Source organism: Schistocerca nitens, chromosome 7, assembly GCF_023898315.1.
Source record: "Schistocerca nitens isolate TAMUIC-IGC-003100 chromosome 7, iqSchNite1.1, whole genome shotgun sequence".
In the NCBI taxonomy this organism is placed as follows: domain Eukaryota; kingdom Metazoa; phylum Arthropoda; class Insecta; order Orthoptera; family Acrididae; genus Schistocerca; species Schistocerca nitens.
Window position 1 is genome coordinate 417496374 of NC_064620.1, and position 20229 is coordinate 417516602.

General features: G+C 39.2%; 1 protein-coding gene across 5 annotated transcripts in view; it reads left to right on the forward strand.

Moving 5' to 3' along the window:
* The window catches only part of LOC126194653 (mesocentin-like), a 631517-nt gene that overhangs the window by 570070 nt on the left and 41218 nt on the right, over positions 1-20229 (forward strand). For all 5 annotated transcript variants that reach the window (XM_049932838.1, XM_049932840.1, XM_049932842.1 and 2 more), the window contains 2 exons: positions 7008-7214; positions 11549-19690. In XM_049932838.1, coding sequence (XP_049788795.1) covers positions 7008-7214; positions 11549-19690 — 8349 coding nt within the window. The remainder of the gene's footprint in view (positions 1-7007; positions 7215-11548; positions 19691-20229) is intronic.

Below are 20229 nucleotides of genomic sequence, written 5' to 3' on the forward strand. Positions count from 1 at the left end.
TGTGTGTGTGTGTGTGTGTGTGTGAGTGTGAGTGTGAGTGTGAGTGTGTGTGTGCAGGAACAGGGATTCTAATGTACTTAGGCATTTGTGGATATGGATTGAACTGCTTGGAGCTATAGATTTAAAACACCAAGGACATTGGCACTGATGATCATTAGGGATATTAATTCACAAGGACTCTTGTGATACATGTATACAGCCAGGTGTTGAAGAGGCCAGAGTGAGGCAAATATAGTGCTTTGAATGTCATAGAATAAAATAGAAGCTGTGTACTTTGTGGCTGACAGTTTGCTTACAGCATGAACATTGGTATGTGTTGAAATGAAATTTTGCATTGTTACCTCTGTTTCAGTTTCCTTCTTTTAAGACTGTTTGATCTTGGTTTGAGGATTTATGTATTATTGCATGCACTTTATTTTGTCTGGTAGGATAATTACTGTGCATTTGCTTTAAATTACTTAAAAGTTTTGTGGAAGAATGAAGTTTTAATTTGATTGAAATTACACATATTTATTTGTATTTCAAGGTAACCCAGTTCTCTATTTTAAACATAGTTTATAAAGGATTGCATAAATCTGTCCGTTGTCTACCAATGTTTTAGTTGTTAGGTACACATTTAGTAGCAGTGCAGGGTTCCAGAAACACAAATGGGTTTTTAGTAATTTTATTTGTTTTTAATTTCACTGGTATGTCATATCATGTTTAAGTAATGAAGGTGACAGGATATACAGTAAATAACATTTCAGAAATTCAACTTATATGCATGCAACTGTTTGCTTTCTGTATATTTTGTTTTCTTGTGAGGATGAGAGGCAAAATCACAATGAATGTGAGAGTAGTTTTCTGACTATTTGAGTTGAATAAAGACTGCATTTACCTCTTTTTTTTGCATTTTGTGGTGCTAGTATCATTTTTAAACACTTCAGTAAGTACAGACACAACTATTAATAACTAAGAAAAAAACTATTGCCGTTTTTACTGCAATAACATTCCTGCCTTACCCTCTCAGCTGGAAAAAATAAATACCTTTCAAGAATTTATTTGTGTTTTGTACTTTCAATTTGATGACACGTCATCCACGTCTTCACTTTTTCCACATGTCTTTTACAACTAATGATGTATTGTAGCTATTACCCATCATTTAAATGACAGACTTGCTCTGTTGTTCTCCCTACTATCAGTTTTATAATGCTGTATGCCTATAAACACAAACCATATTTTGCTACCCCCTCTTCTTGTACACAGTGTCTCACTTGTCTTTGTTATCGGTGGGTTTATAATTGTGGCTGCCTTACGATGATTTCCATTTTATGACATCTATATCCTGATGAGATTTAAAAGCTTTTCTCATAGTTACTGTATCTACAGTATTTACTCTGCCCTTTATCAGTCCAGTTAAGTTTTAAACAAATATGGGGTGAGCCAGCTGTTCAGCTGTAGTTGATTAATATGCAATATGTACTTAAACTAACATGAGTGGTAGCTCAGTATTTAGAAAAACATATGGGCTGTTACATGTGTGTATGCAGCAAGTCTCAATGAGCTACAATTGAGTGGCTGCCATTCCTCATTTTTGTTTATTGTTGCTGTCCTGAAGTTTCCATTGTTGCAACACTTAACTTTTAATATGGCTATACAGCACTATCTTTCAGTTGCTTTCAACTTAATTGTTAAGTTTCACATCATATTGCACTGAGCTACAAAAATACAGCTTGAGTAACATCTTTATTTCTGCAGAATATGAGACAGCAAATAATTTCTCCTTTTGAAGATTTTTTCCTTGGAAAAAAATCAGTGCTACATCTCATTCTTACTTTGACAATATTGTGTAACATTCAACGTCCTTTATCCTCCTTGCAAACTATTTTGTCTGTAAGGATTGTGATGAGACTATAATCCCTAATTTCTGTTTTCTTATTTCTTATCCAAAAAAGAAAAGTTTTGATATTTAACAAAACCTTACATGTTCATCATGTACCTTTATGTGTCACTGAGACACGTTCCTCACAAAATTCCTTTTTTATGACGTCTGAATATTCTGTCCGTTATCAGTGGGTTATCAATTTTTACAAGGCGGTAGCAACCTTTTCATTTGCAGAAGTGTTAATGATCACTTTGTCTGTTTGCGCATTTTCTTGGTAATGTGAAAAAAATAGGTAATGTCTGCCTCTTCAGAAAATGATTATTTACGAAATACTAACATGTGGATGTAAATGTGACAGCATTTCTCTTCTCAGATCAGTAATATAAAATAGTTAATTTCTCCTTATCTCTCAAATGAAATATTCCCAGTTAATTACACGTTATGGAAGAGTTCCATACACACTACATTGTAATTGAACTAGTTTGCTGTTAATGGACTAACTGTGTCTATACTTACTGCAGGTATTCATTCAGGCAGTGTATTGGTGGGCTTAAGAGTGTGTCCTTTTTGACTGTGGCTTCAGATGTGTAGCACATAAGCATTGTAACTATGAATCAAACAAAAATTGTAACACAGTGTTTTTTCTGGTAGAACTACTTTTAAGTAATTTTTACCATATACAGGGTGTTTCAAAAAGAATGACCTGATTTTGGATTGTAGTAATTACGAAACATGGGATGAGTTGGCAAAGGAAATGTGTGTTGTTTGAATGGATGTGGCCTAAAGTTTCATAAAATTTCTGGTAGATGCCAGTCAGTGCGTCTTCTCAGTTTGTAGTCAGTCAGAAGTAAGATGTTAACCATGCAGCAGAAGGTGTTTCGTGTGTAGCAGTCTGCAAAGAGTGAGTCAGCGATTTCAGTCCAGCACGCTTTTCATAGTTGTTCTTGCATTGATCTGCCTGCACCCAAAAACATTTGTCAATGGTATCACCAAATTGTAACATTTCTCTGGAAAAAGTTTATGGTCCCTTCGATTTTGATGAAAACGCTGTGACTGGAATGAGCTATCTTTAAGTGCTGCAGAATAGGAGTTCTCCACAACTTCAGGACTCCGATTATTTCATTTTACAACAGCATATGTCAGTTTCTCAATGACTGTGCCTCAGTGCTGGATAGGGCACACGGGACCCCGAGACACTGCCCTGGATTCTTGGCCTCCAAGATCGCCTGACATGACTCCATGTGATCTTTACTTGTGGGGATATGTGAAGGAAAGTGTGTTCATTTCCCCTTTACCTCCTGACAGAAGAACAGAGTAATAACTTCTGTAAAAGCACACACAGAGTATTTTTAATAGCATAGCCTTAACTTTAAGATTTTGTGAGTGTTTTGCAATTCATCCCACTTTTGTTTTATGTTTTTATTAATAAATAAGGAGTATTGAAATCTGGTAATTCTTTTTGAAACACTCTGTATTATAAAATTGTCACCTACTTATACATATGATTTAATGTAGTTATTTGTTGTGAATGTTTCTTTGCACACTTGTTTTTATTACAGTTATTGTCACATTACACATCTTTCTATTTTTATGGTATGCTCTCACTTCCAGTTTTACATGTGGAAAATATGGATTTTTAAATTTTTGGGGATTGAAGATAATGCCAAACTCAGGAAAAACTTTATTTAAGAAATAAACTATTGCACAGAGAGAATTTTTTATTCTGACTTGTGATTATATTCAACCTGAGTTAATATCCAAAGTAATTTTATTTTATATATTGACTTTTCTTCCACTACCATGCAGTTGTTACTGCTTTAATAGTCTCTCTGAATTTGTGGTACACGTGAGTTTTTCTGTTGTACTTCCCTTGTGATTTTCTATGAAACCAACTGTTTTATCTGTCACAGTTTTTCCTGTTACAATGTTTACATTAATATTTCAATATATTTTATACCCCATACAACATGTGTAAAAGAATATCACATGTGGGGAAAAGTTGAAAGTTTATGTTGGTACTGTGTAGAGTGCAACAACAGTTTTGCAACTGGTTGGGCATTTCTCTTGTTACAACCCCATTAATCACATCGAAAAAAGAAAATGTGTGTCTTTGGAGCTCATTATAATAAAATTCAGTCTTGTTTTTATATACCAGTTACACTAACACTAATTATATACATGCAGATTGAGAAATTAAAATTGGAGTTTTGTTAATAATAGTTTATGATGCTGTTCTTTTGGTATATATTGTGAGGTAGGGGGACATGAAAACTATTAAATATCGTGTTCTGCTATTCAAGTGTCATTACACAAATGGTGTGGGAAAAATACATGTATTTGCTGGAAATTGATAAGTACAAGTTCATCATATTTTTACAAGTTATAGAACTGAAATGTAAATTCGTTGAACTACACTTGATGGATGCTGATGACAGGAGCTACAACTAGTTACAATGTGGATTTTGAAATTTACCATGTCTCTTGATCAATTTAGAATGTTTTCATATCTATCTTTTAAGGGGGACACATTTATTCAGTATAGCAGTTAGAGGTCTGCATCTGACGTTTTCGCTTGCTCAGATTGCTCGGAGCATGTAGTTCCCTGTAAGTCTGTCAGATGTCAATATAGCCACCTTGGACTGAGGGGGCAACCACACTCCACTCTCATGATGCTTGTTCGAGTGTAGCACACTCAAATTGCTCGATCATCTGCTATAATTACCTGAGCGCCACTCAGTTGTCCGCTGTAGGACCATGGTGCCAGAATGCGAGATGAAGGAGAGTGCGAAAGCAAAACCTTATTCAGAATGATATATCCTGAGTGTGAAAGATGGTGGCTGTAACAATGTTAGGGAGAGATTTTCATCAGTGATTGACAAGGGTGTCAGCTACGTGTACTGTGGCACATGCACTACTCTTCAGTCTTACATTCCACCACCACGCATCTGAAGACAAATGTCTGCAGATTTCGACAAAGTGTAATTTCTGAAGCATCAGCAGTTTTGGTGAAAGGTGCACTAATTAAAAAGGTGTGTAGAAATGTGTTCCAGAGGCCTTCATCCAAATACTTTAACATTAGGTGTAGGATTTTGTGTTTTTTGTATCAGGAGCTTGTAAATGTCAGTTCAGAATTGGGAGATGCAGATGTTTCCAACATTCTGACTCCTCCTATGATAATAGTATGAAACACTGAAAGACAAGCCGATGAAATATGAGCGACTATGATGTCCAGCATTATTCAGGCCATAGGCATGAATGCATATGGATGTACAGCGGATAATGGACCAACAATATCAGGAAATGTGTTACCTATCTGGTACTGTGGACTTTGATTATTGAGATTAGGCACTGTGGAATATGGCATTGGTGACAAATCACTTTTCTGAGAAGAAAAAGAAGTATGCGGAATTTATTAAGAACTACATCGAGGAAACATTATTCAGATTGTTAGGAGTAAATCCCCGCCATTTTAATAAGATTTCATTTTCCACTGACGAAGACACTAATGTACGCAAGGTACTGCAATCCTTTCAGTATTATGCATGTATTAAACATGTATTGAACATAGTCCGGAAACATATGTTAGATGAAAATTACGTAATAAATGGGCTTGGAGTAGTTTATTCCACAACCTATGCTGCTAAAGATAGTGACTTGTTTCATGAAGAAAAATGGTGACCTGAATTTGATATAGACAAGCTTAAGCAAGAAATGTAGAGTAAGTGTAACAGCTTGTTTAGAATGCTACACTATGTATGAAGGCACTACGACCAAGTCAATGAACTGCTTCCAGAGAGAGGTGTCTCTGAAAAACTTACTGATTATGACAACAACACTGCAAAAGAATTTGTGACATTTTTAGAGCCAATCATAGATGCAACGGAAATGCTTGAAGGCGAGAAGTTTCCAACAGTTCAGTTTGTTTTATTATGGCTGCGCAAACTGAAAAGTTATTGCAACTTAGGACCTAAAGATACAAAAATGCATACATTTAAATTACTGTAGATACACTGTGTGTCCAGCAAATTGCGCCTAATTGCAATACACCGTTTTCAGTGTCACCACTATTTTGGCAGTACGTTACAATTGTCATATTATCATCTATTAACTGTAGGTACTATGAGTACTGAATCATCGCTGTCTCTCTTTCTCACAGACTAGAAGGTCGAAACTTTGGCATTGCACAGAGTAGTAACAATTCTGTGGTCACCCTTCTGATTATTGTCAATGATATTTGTTTGTGACAGATGAGACATAAAATAGTGTGGATCAAATGTGTGATGAAGCATCAGGTTCTGATAAGCAAGACCAAAAAAAATTTCTGTGCGGTTTGGAACTTTATTTCTGACTGACAAAGCGAACTTGATCTGAAATTAGTTGATTCATTGTAATTATGCCAACAGGGAATAATTTGGAGACAATTTTGTTCTTGTTAGATTTATAATTTGTTAGGTGATGAGGATCACATATGTACATTTGAATCAATAAAACAGGTGTTACAAAAAGCAGCAACGAGGTTCTTCATTATGAGACCGACAAAAGTTAGATATGTAATTTTCCTGTGAAATTCTCAGTTGTTTCCAAAGTTTTCTTATTGCATAAAGCAAGCTGTTTTCTCCTTATGAATCACAATGATGTCACAATTAAAAACTGCCACTCAGGAGTATATGTCTGATCTGAGTGTAGTTCCATCAGCTAGTGGACATATGTCAGGAGCAGCACCAGCCTGCAGACACAGAGTGCTGCTATAAAAATGGTGGCAACAGCATCACAGCAAGTGTGTCAGAAGGGCCGTCCCCTGCCCTCCTCTCCCCACAGTGCCTCATTCAACTACAGCCCACTTCGAGCGTTTGTACTCGGGGAAGCCGTGATCGAGCGCAGCACGCTCGAGCGAGTAGAGTGAGCGAAACCCCCAATTTGCTGACCTCTAGTAGCTGTAGTTACCTTCTAAAGATGAAAAGAGATGGAGCCAGTCAAGGAAAATTTAAAATAGTATATGTTAGTGTCCACTAATCTGTTATCAATGAGTTTTGCTATGTTATAATGAGATTGTGTAAGTTGTGTGTAAATACTTAAAAGTAATATGATGCTCTGAATAATAAGAAAAAAATTAAGTAAATGGCACACTCCTCAACCTTCACAGAAACCTGTTGGAGGTGTTGCAGTTCTGCCTCCTGGTGCTCTTGGCTTTGGCAAAAAGCAAAAAAAGAAAGATAAGGATGGCAGTGACAAAGAAAAGGGAGCAGCAGAGGCAGAAGATGAAGAAAAAGAGAACAGACAGGACAACGACTCACTAAATACTTCTGATGAAAAATCACCTACCAGGAAGAGAGAGAAGCTCAAGATTAAGGTAAGATTTATCTACTTAGTTTATAGGATTCAACTTTCAGGAGAGCAAAGCATCATATAATGCCGGAAAACATTTCAGTGCTGTTTTTTTCCATCTGGAGTGAGATAAGATGTATCCTTACCAATTACACTCAGCCTCTTCAGTCTTAAAATTAGAACTCTTTCATATTGAAGTACTGATTTACATTTAACATAGTGTAATTATTGATTTATTTTTTTTAAGTAAATTTAAATAAAGTAAATTTTAGATTTTTTGTTAATTGTTTCTGATTTACTTACCATTCTTACATGAAAGAAAGAAAGAAAAGGGGAAAGAACATGGTAAAAGTTTTATCTTTGTTAAACTGCATTGTGAAGAAAATACTAATCACAACAAAAGAGAGAGCAACCACGCATTAAAATGATATTTCTTATTTTGAGAGACATCACTGACACATGGTCGTGTTAAAAAAAAACATCTTTACTGTGGGGTATGTCAGTCTTGTTTCTAGAATTCTTAGCTCTGAAGGAATAGCAGAAGAAAGAAAGGAAATACTGTTGCCAGGAGTTGGTGCTAATGTATATCATGATCACCATCTAACTGGAAACAGGATTTTCTGCCATCAGTTTGTTTACCCAGTTTTAACCAAAATTATTGTATTAACATATTTAGTGTGATGACACTTTTTTTGTAGAGCCATATACTTTTTTGAAGTTTAATATCTTTTTCATAACTGATCATACTACTTGTCCACAACATAGCAGATTGTTTGCTTAGCATTTTATCACATAAACAGAAATTCATATGTGGGCAACTGTATTATTTCAAAATATTTTTGAATAGTTTTAACACTCTGTTTCAGAATGGCTCTTCCATAGACTTATCAAAGGAAAACATATACAGAACCTACCATAATTTCTATGGTAGAAAAAAGTGTTATTTAGTGGAAAAAATGAAAATTTTATGGAAATGCCTGTAGTCATTTTAATTATACATATCTCTCTCTCTCTCTCTCCCCCAATGATCAATAAATTCTCACATTAATGCCATAAAATCTTGTAGTATTATGTAATATTTCAGAACACTATTTGTTTATATTAGTTGACTAATTGTGCAAAGTCATTGTTATGTAAGCCAGGAGGACCATATCTTCAGTTCAAAGGCAAGTATGTGGTGTATGTGATATTTGAACAGTGATTGCTTTAGAAGCATTGTGGTTTGTTGTAGTTCATTTGCATAAGTATTGTTTGAATTTTTGTACATAGAATTTGTATATAGCGTAATGTTTGATTTTGCATATGACTACCTTAAAATAACAAAGAATGCTAATTGTGTAAATAAATTTATTACACACTTAAGAAAAAACTCTTAAAAACTATTTATCTCATGCAGATAAATAGAAATTAGGTAAAATGTCCATGTTCAGTAGTGAAAAGTTGTGCTCCGTACTCTCCCCTATGTATGCTATTAAAGGAGAACAACAAGAGCCATGAGGTGAGGATGGTAGTGAAAGGGATTCAATAGAGGCAAAATTATTGATGCACAGAATACTGCTCTAAGCGGTCAGGAAACAAGTAGTGAAATAAACGGTAGACAGGCCTTATACAGTGACCAGATATTTAATGCATGTGATTAACAATTTGAAGAGATTATTTAAACTGGACATTGAAAATAAATCAACAGCAAATGAGGGACTGCAGAGTGAACGAAAATAGAAAAAAAGGATGAAGAGGAATTAAAAATAAAACAGGGGGAAGACACTTATGAGATGTTGGGGTGCCCATACGAGAAATGAAACTACACTTGACACAATTAATGTTGACACAGAGAACTTGTGTAAACATACATTGAAACAAATAGTTGTATCCCATCAGACAACTATCAATTCACGTGTGAAAGTGAACATTGTAAAACTGTCCAAAAGAATAAATATGAAGACTGTTCATCTTACAGCTCACTATATCTTATTGTAGATTCTTTTATAACACAACCAATAGGGGCTGGGTATTAGCTTCACCACCACATTCTTTTATACCTCTTTTGCTCAAAGGTCATTGTGTGACTTCCACCATTCACCATTTCTTCACCAGCACTGCTGTCACGAATGTTTTCTTTCACATATGTTTTCTTTCATATAATTTCTACTTCTATAATTATAGCCATTCTGTTCATGTAGTTAATTCTGCATGAACTGCTTTGAACTGCATTTCATTTGTTTCTACTTTCTGTTTTCTTATGTATCATCTTCATTTTCGGGGTTTTATGTATCTTTTTTGTTCTGTTACTGGACGTTTCTTTTCAGTTGAATTCTCAACTGAATGTGATTATGCTATTATAGTTTTTAACTGTTGAATAATGGTCGGGGAAATTAAAGGCACACTGCAGAATGAAAGAAGAAAACTGATGTCATAAATGGTAAAGAATCAAATGATGTCATAAATGGTAAAGAATCCGCAAATATATCACTATTGACAGTTGCCACATCCTTCACTTTGTTCATATTATTTTTAAATTGTTTCTTGTAACATTTCAGAACTATTTCAATTTTAATAGGATGTAAAGTACATTAAAGTAGTTAATATTAGTTTTGATTTATATTATAAATGGAATGTGGTAATTTTCTAATTTTAATATTGTGTAAAAACAAGATGTATTTTTGTAGAAATAGACCGATAATGAGGCATGGTGATACTTTGCTGCATGGTAATGAAAAAACTCATTGTTTTTGAACAGCACTAATTATGGAAGCCATAAGATTTTATTGTTTATAAATCTTATTGATAAAAATGCAAATTAAATAGGGCATTAGTTGTTATTCTTTTCTTGCTCATGCACAGCGGAAAGAGCTTCATATTTGAAGTGCTAGCTTAATTATTTCTTAAACAGTTTCAGAATCTAGAGAAAGATCAGGTCTGGGATTGTACTCTTGATTTTACAGTGATTATTGTGTGACACATAGGAAGCATTTATACAATGCACAGAGCAAAAGATAACTAAGGACATATAGGTGACATTTAACAACTGTGAATAGTCTTATAAAAATTTATCAGAATATTACATGTCAAACAGAACAATAGATTTCCCTTAAAACACAATTTAGAGGAATTTTTCCTATCTGTTGCTTTTCATCCCCTGATGAAATGACAGTTAGTTTTTCAGCATCAAAAAAGAATTAATTTTCTTTACGCCTCACATTTACAGGTGTTCAAATCATCCACTGGCAATACCAAAATACAATTTTACATTTGTTTCCTCGTGTTTATCATTATAAATTCACTCACTTATTTTCATATTTTACTTTCCTACCATTAAATCAGATGCTCTCTGAAATGAAGTTCTGTACCCCCTCAAGTGCTTTTGGCACTGCTCTGATTATTCATTTGTTTTCCAAGATAACATACACTTCTTTATTAGATTGCTTTTTTTCTGGAAATCTGTTTACGAAATGGTCTATAATTTCATTCTGATCCTTATGTTTGTAAAATTTTTGCTGTTCGATTGTGTGTGCCCAGTCTGAAACCTATTTTGCTCCAGTATTGCAATCTTATCCACAGGCTAATATTCTACAATGCAATCAGCAATCCACAATTAAATTACTGAAATCTCTTGTTCAGTGTCACTTATGCAGTGTATTATTGAATACTAACACTTTAATTGCGGCTTTGCCCTCTTACACATGTCGCGTATCTTGCATAATTGATGCCTTGTCTTAGGAAACATAACCTCTTTTGTTACAATAAATAAACAAACACTGTATATTTCACAACTTTTTATTACCATCTAACAGTTTCAATCTGCTCTGGAGATCATCTTCAGATTGGGTTCCATAAAGCATAGTTTTTGAACTGTTTACAAACTGCACTTGGTGACACCAGACCTGAAGATGATCTACAGTGCATACTAAAACTGGTAGTCGAAAATAAAAAGTTGGGATCCTTTGTGTGTTTGTTTATTTATTACATATGTTGTACACATTATCTTTCCCTTCTCTCTGTCACCTCCCCCCCCCCCCTCCCAAAAATTATATTTCTCCTCCCTCCTCTCTGTCTGTCTGTCTCCTGTGTCACCCTGTTTTCATTCCCACGTCCACCTCAGTAGGAGACGGTTCTTGCCCCAACAGTAGTTCTTTCCCGACAACAAGCGGTATATGTATCAAATTTGGTTGAAATCAGTCCAGTGGCATAGGAGGAAATATGGTACAGGCACAAACACATCCATTTATAAAATATATCTAGATATATAGATTTAGGCATTAATGACTGTTGAGGGTGTTTTTATCTTTTGTGAGGTGTTTTTTATTCTGTTTGTTTCATGTTTGGTATTGTGGTTTCTTTCTTTCTTTTTTTCATATTTAGACTCCAGGTTTCCTGTTTGCGAAGGGCAGCCCTCCAAAAGACAAGGAAAAGGAAGAGAAAGAAAAAGAAGATGGTACACCAGAAAAAGAAAAGAAAGAGAAGGAAAGAAAAGAGAAAGAAAAGAAGGAAAAAGATAAAAAAGAAAAAGATAAAAAAGATAAAAAAGTGAAAGATGAGAAAGTGGCAGTTGCACTTACTGATGACACTGCCAAGTCTGGGGTTTCAGGTGGTCCACCCAAGGGTTCCCCTCAGCTTCCAGGGTACACAAGAGAGTATGATTATGTAGAGGAGGAGCCACAGAGTGAGGACCAAAGGCGTTTTGAACCTCAAGGGGGCTTTAGTTATGAGAAGGGTCGGCTGGAAGCTACTCCCGAACGTTCCCCCCCATCCTCCTCTGGGCGACGTGCTACTGGCGTAGCTTTCAATTATGCACCTGGTGAGACCACACCGGCAAGTAAAGGGCTTCGTACTCCTGGAATTGATTATGTGGCTTCTGCAGGGCTTAAGGAGCAGGCGAAAGGTGCCGGTGCAGCCCCAGTTATTGTGCCCCCGACAACCCAATCATCAAAGTTTATAATTATTGCTGGAGGTAAACCTTCAGTTGTTGCTGGCTGTGAACCTCCCATAGTGAAGGCTGAAGATGGAAAATTGGTTGTAGATAGCGCATGGCCCAGTCCTCTTGCTAAAGCCCAAGTGGTTGCTGGCACAGATGAGAAACCTGCTCCTGTCAGAGATATCTATCCTGGACTGATACTGAAGGATGGAAAGTTGCATTTGCCAAAAGATGTTGATGTCATTGAAGGGTATGAAGTTCTCGAGAACAAAGATGGTAGTGGTGTGACGGTAAATCAGTGTCGCTACTTGGGAACTTATACAGGTCGAGATGGACGGCCTGTGCAGGGCAAGAAGAAACCAGCTTCTGTGGCTGGAGCAGAACTTCTTGTAAGTCGAGATGGGAAACCTTTATTAGCGGCCGATTCAAAGGGCAAAGGTGGCGTTTTTGTTGTAGGACGTAGTGGCAAGATAGATATTCCCCCCGAAGAACCATTTTCTGCAACACTGTCAGGTGCCATGGCTGTGAAAGGTCATGATGGAAATCCACTTCTTGTTTGGGGTCAACTTCCCAATACAACAACAGGGCCTGATGGAACACTTTACATTACAGGGAGACATTCAGGTGACCTAGATGGTGCTCCTGTTATAATGGGCAATGATGGAAAGCCACTTCCAATTACAGCAGTGTGTGGAAGTTCCAAACATAATTCACTTATACCTGGTGGCATAGTTTCTGTATCAAAAGGAAAAACTGATGTACACCGTACTGGTTTCATGGGAGAAGTTGAAGATGATGGTGATCGTGTACGTGGAATTTCTGTCACTGTTGATCGTAATGGGCAACCAGTTGAAGCACCTCCTGTTGCAGTGGCCATCCTGGGGCCTACTGGTAAGACAGCTCTGCTCACTGGAGACCACCAATTAGCTATTGCAGCAGGTAAGGATGGTAAAGGCACTGTTACTTGCAGTGGAGAATTTGAAGGTGCACCTACACTTATCAACAAAGATGGTAAGCCTGTTCTTGTAGATGGATGGCCTGCCTTGCTTAAAGCTGATGGAGGATACCAGGCTGAGTTTTCAGATGTCATCGAGGGTGCGAGAATTATTCGCGGGGAGGATGGTCAGCCAAAAACAGTGAAGAGCAAGTATATTGGCACTGTTGTAACTGGAGACAAAGGAAGGATTGAAAAAGTTAAGCTGGTTCTAGACCCTGAAGGACAGCCACTTGCAGTTACAGAATCAGACCTGGGAACAGTAGTAAGTGCAGATGGCAAACCAATTGAGAGACTGCAGGTAGTGCCCAGTCCCAAGACTACTCCAGAAAAGAAGACTTCTTCACCTATACCCTCACTGCCCAAGATAACCTTACCTAAGATATCTACTGGGTCACCACGTCTACCTGCAGCTGATGGCAATAAAATTCAGGATACAGAAGCCCTGCTAGCAGCAGAGAGAAGCCATGCAGGCATTTTGGGCATTGCACCAGGGGCAGTAGTTGCCTTACCAGAAAGTCAAGTACTTTTGCTCACTTCCAAAAATGGAAAACCTTTGCTTGCAACTGGAAGTATACCACCTCCAATTGTAGAACAGGATGGTAGGAAAGCTATCCCTGGCAAATTCTCAGGCAGCCTGGATGGTGCTACAGTCATCACTGATAGACAAGGGCAGCCTGTAGCTGCAAGTGGGTGCCGAGCAGATGTAGTGAGAGGACCAGATGGAAAGCCTGCTGTTAGTGCACAATTTACACATGTTGTGGAAGGAGCCAAAATTACACCAGGGAAAGTTTCACAAAAGCCAGATGTGAGCTACACAAAATATTTAGTTAACTTGACTGGTAGTGGAGGAAAACCCATTGGACCAGCAGAAAGGCCAGAGAATGTAGAGGCTGTCACAGTAATTCTTGGAGCAGATGGAAAACCACTAGAGGTAACAGAACCAGCACCTGGTGTACTGATTGCAGGTGATAAAAAGCCTGTAATAAATACTGCTTCAGGTGTCAGTGGAGTATTAGCTGCTGGGAAAACATCTCCCTCAGGTGCAAGAGCACTGCCAACTGATCAAGTTCTGTGCTTAGTTGCTAAAGATGGCAGTCCTGTAGTTATAACTGGTGACATACCTACACTGGTAACTAACAAGGATGGTAGGAAGGCACTTCCAGGAAAAATGGGTGGGAAGCTTGATGGTGCGACAGTACTGGTGGATAAGAGTGGGCAGCCAGTTACTGCTGTAGGGCAGCCTATTGATGTAATCACTGGTAATGATGGCAAGCTGGTAATTTCTGCACCATTCACTCATGTAGTGGAGGGAGCCAAGATCAGACCAGGTAAAGGAGGAAAATTGGATGCAACTAATACCAAGTACTTGACATCGGTTGTAGGATCTGGAGGCAGGACTCTGAAGCCTGGTGAAAAACTGGAAAACATTGAAACGGTTATGTTGGTTGTTACAGCTGATGGGAAACCAGTAGAAGTTACTGAACCAACTCCAGGAGTTCTGCTGTCTAGTGATGGGAAGCCTGTAGTTAATTCAGCGACATCTTTTGAAAGTGGACGTGCTGGAACCCTAATTCCAAAGTTACAGATAACTGAATTGCCTGTGAATGAAGCACTGTTGCTCATATCCAAAGAAGGTGTTCCTGTAATTGTTACTGGTGATTTGCCAGCACCAGTCATCACTAAAGATGGGAAAAAAACACTTCCAGGTAAGTTTACTGGAAAGCTTGAAGGTGCAGTTGTTAGTGCAAAACCAGATGGACAAACTATGACTCTTAAAGGACTTGAAATAGAACCTATCACCAGCCCAGCAGGAAAGCCAGCAGTTGGTGCCCAGTACACTCATGTAGTAGAAGGAGCTAAGATCATGCCAAAGAAGAGTGGGAAACCAGAAGTGACACTCACTAAATATCTTGTTACACTGGTTGATAAGGAAGGGAAACCAGTCACACTTGGAGCTAAAAATATAGATGTGCAGGAAGTTACTGTTGTTCTTGGAGCTAATGGGAAGCCATTAGAAGTTTCAGAAACACCAACAGGTGAACTTCGTTCAAGTGATGGAAAACCAGTGATGAAACTAACCTCTGATGCAGATGCAGAAGGAATTGTGAGAGCTATTGTGAGTCCAGGTCATCCTGTATCTTTCTTAGCTGCTGATGGAAAGCAAGTGTCTACTGTACCTCTGCGATATGGAGGACTCATTGGTACAACTGATCCAGCACCATATGTTGATGGAGTTACAGTAGTTGTGGATAAAGAAGGACATCCAGTTGTTCTAACTGGACAGTATCCAGCACCAATAATCAGCAAGGATGGAAAGAAGATCCTTCCACCTGGAAAATTTCCAGGAAGTCTGGATGGTGCCATTGTTCTGGAGGATGAACACTCAAAGCCTCTGATTCCTCGGGGCCTATACACCGAAGTTGTTGCAGGGCCTGATGGTAAGCCACAGAAGGTGGTCCATTATGCACACGTCATAGATGGTGCCAGAATTATTATAGGGAAAAATGGTGAGCCTATAGTATCCCGAGAGAAATTTTTGGGCACTTTGGTGGGTAAAGATGGAGAACTGTGGTCGCCAGACAAGTCTCCATCAGACATTAAAGGAGCAGTAGTGGTAGTGGAAAAGGATGGAGAACCAGTTACTGTTGTGGAGAAACTGCCGGGCATTATAGCTGACAAAGATGGACAACCGATCATTTCTGTTGAGAAGCACTTGGGCATAACACCTCATTCAAGGCTTGTGATAAGCCAAGGCAGTCCAGCAACTGGAATTGGCAGTCAGCCATTTATGCTGAGTGCACCATTTACTCAGACTGTAGCTGTAGCTAGTGGTGTTGTTGCCGTTGTAGGAAATGATGGAAAGGTCTCAATTGTTGCAGGACAATTTCCAGCTCCTGTCTCAAAAAGTGGTAAAATGGTACTCCCAGAAGACTTTCCAGGTAAACTGGCAGGAGCTCCTATTCTGGTTGGTCATGATGGTAAACCTGTGATAATGAAGGGTCTACAGGCTCAACAAGTTTCTTCGAGTGATGGAAAACCAATGCTCACTGCAGACCATTCACACATTGTAGAAGGAACAACTGTTACTCTAAATAAGGATGGGAAGCCTTTATCTTCACCAGCACAATTCCTGTTGACTCTTATTGGCAGGGATGGCAAGCCACTGCCACCTGAAAAGACTATGGCCACTGAAGTCAATGGGCTAACCATTGTGTTGGGATCTGATGGCCAACCACTTCCTGTTACGGAGATAGTTGCTGGAACTGTTGTAAGCAAAGATGGTAAGCCAATAGTTACTACAAGACATCCAAGCATGGTGACAAGTGTTGAACACAAAATACCAGCTGTTAAACCAGTGACAACAGTTAGTAGTGCTGACAGCACAGTAACCACTTTGGTAACACCTCAGCCTATACATATAATTGAAGGAGTAATAGCAGTTGTTAGGAAGGATGGAAAGCCAGTGATTCTTACTGGTCAGTACCCAGCACCCATAACAGACAAAAGTGGGAAAAAAGTTTTGCCTCCAAAATTTCCAGGAAATTTGGAAGGAGCTGTTGTTCTGGTTGACAAAGACTCAAAACCTACAATCCTGAAAGGAACAGAGATAGCTCAAACAACAGGCAGTGATGGGAAGCCCTTGGCAGTTGCTGATTATACACAGGTCATAGAAGCAGCAAGAGTTAGTCTTGGAAAGGACGGGAAACCTATAGTGACAGCTGATAAATTTGTAGGCTCACTTATGACAAGAGATGGTAAACCTCTACCTCCTGGGAGATCACCGTTGGAAGCTGAAGGTGTTACTGTTGTCTTAGGGAAGGATGGACAGCCAATGGCAGTGGAAGAAACTCCTATAGGTGTAGTGAGTGCACAGGATCGACAGCCATTACTGTCTGTGCAAAAATTCTTGGAAAGTGTCCCAGGTTCTTCAGTCTCATACTCACCACCTCCAGGTCACACATCTTCAGGCACTGTACAAACAACTAGGGTAGTGATGGGTTCTGCTTTAGGAGGAGGACCACCAGTTGTTACAACTCATACAATAAATATTGTAGAAGGGGTTATGGCAGCTGTAAAGAAAGATGGAAAACCAGTTATTTTAGTTGGTCAGTTTCCAGCTCCAGTTTCTGGTAAGGATGGGAAGAAAATACTACCAACAAACTTTCCTGGTGGTCTCGAAGGAGCAACTGTCTTGGTTGGGAAAGACAGTCAGCCAATATTACTAAAGGGACAATATGCTGCAGCTACGGCTGGTAACGATGGCAAACCTGTAACAGTTGCTGATTACACACAGGTTGTGGAAGGGGCTAGAGTTAGCCTTGACAAAGAGAATAAACCTTTAGTTACTAACACTAAATTCCTTGGATCATTTGTTGGGAGTGATGGCAAACCACTTCCACCTGGCCGTTCTCTTGTCGATTCTCAAGGTGCGATGGTAGTTTTGGGGCAGGATGGTCAGCCGTTGCCAGTGAGAGTATCTTCATTTGGATCTGTTACTAGTGAAAGTGGGGAACCTATCTTATCAGTTCAAAAGTTCTTGGAATCAGTTCCTGGAGCTACTGTGGCTTTCGAACAAGCTGGTCCAACAACTTCGACAACTGTAGAGACTACTTCTGTTATTCTTGGGCCTGATGGCAGGCCTGTACAGCTTGGGTCCCCCCATACCACATCCCGCACCATAGGAATTGTTGATGGCATCATGGCTGTAGTTAGAAAAGACGGTAAACCGGTGATATTAACAGGAAGATTTCCAGCTCCTGTGCCTGGTAAAGATGGAAAAAAGGTACTCCCACCTAAATTTCCAGCAAATTTGGAAGGAGCTACAGTTCTCACAGACAGGCATGGCAAGCCCCTTACACTGAAGGGTCTATATGCTGCAAAGACTTCAGACAATGATGGAAAACCACTGGCTGTAGCTGACTACTCTGAAGTTATTGAAGGTGTGAAACTTGTTATGGATGAAGATAATAAAGTGACAGCAAGCCCTGATAAGTTCCTTGCCACATTAGTCACGAGAGATGGAAAGACGTGGTCACCTGGGCGCTATCCGGGAGACATGGAAAGTGTTACAGTAGTTCTCGGGCAGGATGGCCAACCATTGTCGATAACAGATATTGGTGGAACAATACTGGGTAAGGATGGCGTTCCAGTCTTGTCTGTTCAAAAGTTTGCTGAGACTGTTCCTGGTTCTACAGTATCATTCATGCAGAAAGGTGGTGCACCTTCAACTGGTACAGTGCAAACATCGTCAGTTGTTCTTGGTCCTGACGGGAAGCCCGTTGCAAGCGTAACTGGCAAAGATTCGATGGAGTCATTTACCAGTCACACCATCAGCACTGTGGAAGGAGTGATGGCAGTTGTGAAAAAAGATGGTAAACCAGCAATTCTTACAGGGCAATATCCTGCCCCTGTGATAGCAAAAGATGGAAGGAGAATTTTACCTGCCAAGTTTCCAAGTAGTTTAGAAGGTGCGACTGTTCTCACAAGTAAGGAAGGGAAGCCACTAATTCTGAAAGGTGTGTATGCTGCTCAAACTGAGGACCCTAGCGGAAAGCCCCTGTATGTGGCAGATTATTCTCAAGTTGTTGATGGGGCAAAAGTTAGCTTAGGAAAGGACGGAAAAGTGACTGTTATGAATGAAAAGTTCTTAGCTAAACTTTTTGGGAGCGACGGACAGCCATTATCACCTTCAGCTGTCAGTCCAGGAAGTGTACAGTCAGTTTCAGTAATTTTGGGCAAGGATGGTCAGCCATTAGCGGTAACAGAGAAGCCATCAGGTGATGTGGTAGGAAGTGACGGAACATCGGTTATTACAATGCAAAGATTCACAGAATCAGTTACAACATCAACTGTTAAAACAGCATCATCAGTTGGTGGAGTTGTCAGAACAGAGACAATAGCTATCATGGAAGGTGTAACGGCACTGCTGGCAAGAAATGGACAACCTTTAATCATAACAGGACAATACCCAGCTCCAGTTGTAGGTGCAGATGGGCGGACTATCATACCGGGGCAGTTTTCAGGATTATTAGATGGTGCCACAGTTTTGACAGGAACGGATGGTCGACCACTAGTTCTCAAGGGAGTACCTGCGGAGGCAACAAAGTCTCGCAGTGGTGAACCTGCTTTGTCCGTTGACTATACACATGTATTAGAAGGAGCAAAACTTTCAGTGGGTCGAGACGGTAAGCCATCTGTAGTACCAAAACGTTACCTTGCAAAACTGCTCGGTCCAGGAGGAGAAAAGGTGCCCTCAGGTTCCCTTCCATCCCAAGTAACAGGTGTAGTTGTGGTACTGGGGGAGGATGGTGAGCCAGTAGCTGTGTCTGGTTTAGAACGGGGACGTGTCAGAGTGGAAGGAAATGACCTAAAAGTTTTTCGGCGAGGTTCAGATGGGGAGCTTTCAGATGAAGAAGATTCAGGTGATGAACTTGCAGCATATGCAGAGGACACAATACTCGGCCCCAAGGTTGTCAAAACGACAACAAAAAGGACTGTAGTGAAGGACAGTGGTGGCCTGCGTCGTAATGTGGAAGAGAAAGTGGAGGACCTGGGTGCAGGAACAGTGTCTCTTACAACACACGAAGATGAGGTGATGACCATGAACATTATTCTGGTGGTGGCAAATGCTGCTCTTTGATTGCCATAATTTTCTGCATATGACTAATATACGTAGCTTTAAAACACTGGCATCTGAGCAAATGTAAAAAATAACCATCTTTTTCATGCCCTGCACATTTGTGTGATCCACATTCTTCAGGGAATTGTCATTAATGAAATGCCAAGTACACATTAGGAGTAAAGAAAATGTGTTAGCAATAATTTGGGGAAAAAAAATCAAGCCTTATATGGGTATCTCTTTCGTGTTGAGCAATTCAAGAACACATGTGAGCAAGTTCTTTCACTTGCAATACAAGAGTGAAGATAAAAGTGGCACTTGTACAAATCATACTCATATGTCAGTGCATTGCTCAGGTGCTGGTAAGCATGATTGTATATTTATCGCTGGTAATGCTCTTAAGTATTTCTAGTACTAACATTAAAAAGCTGCATGCTGTGAATGTAGTGGGGAGATGTTGTGTGGCATGTACTAGTCAAGGCACTTGTAATGTAACATAAGATTTTTGTTGG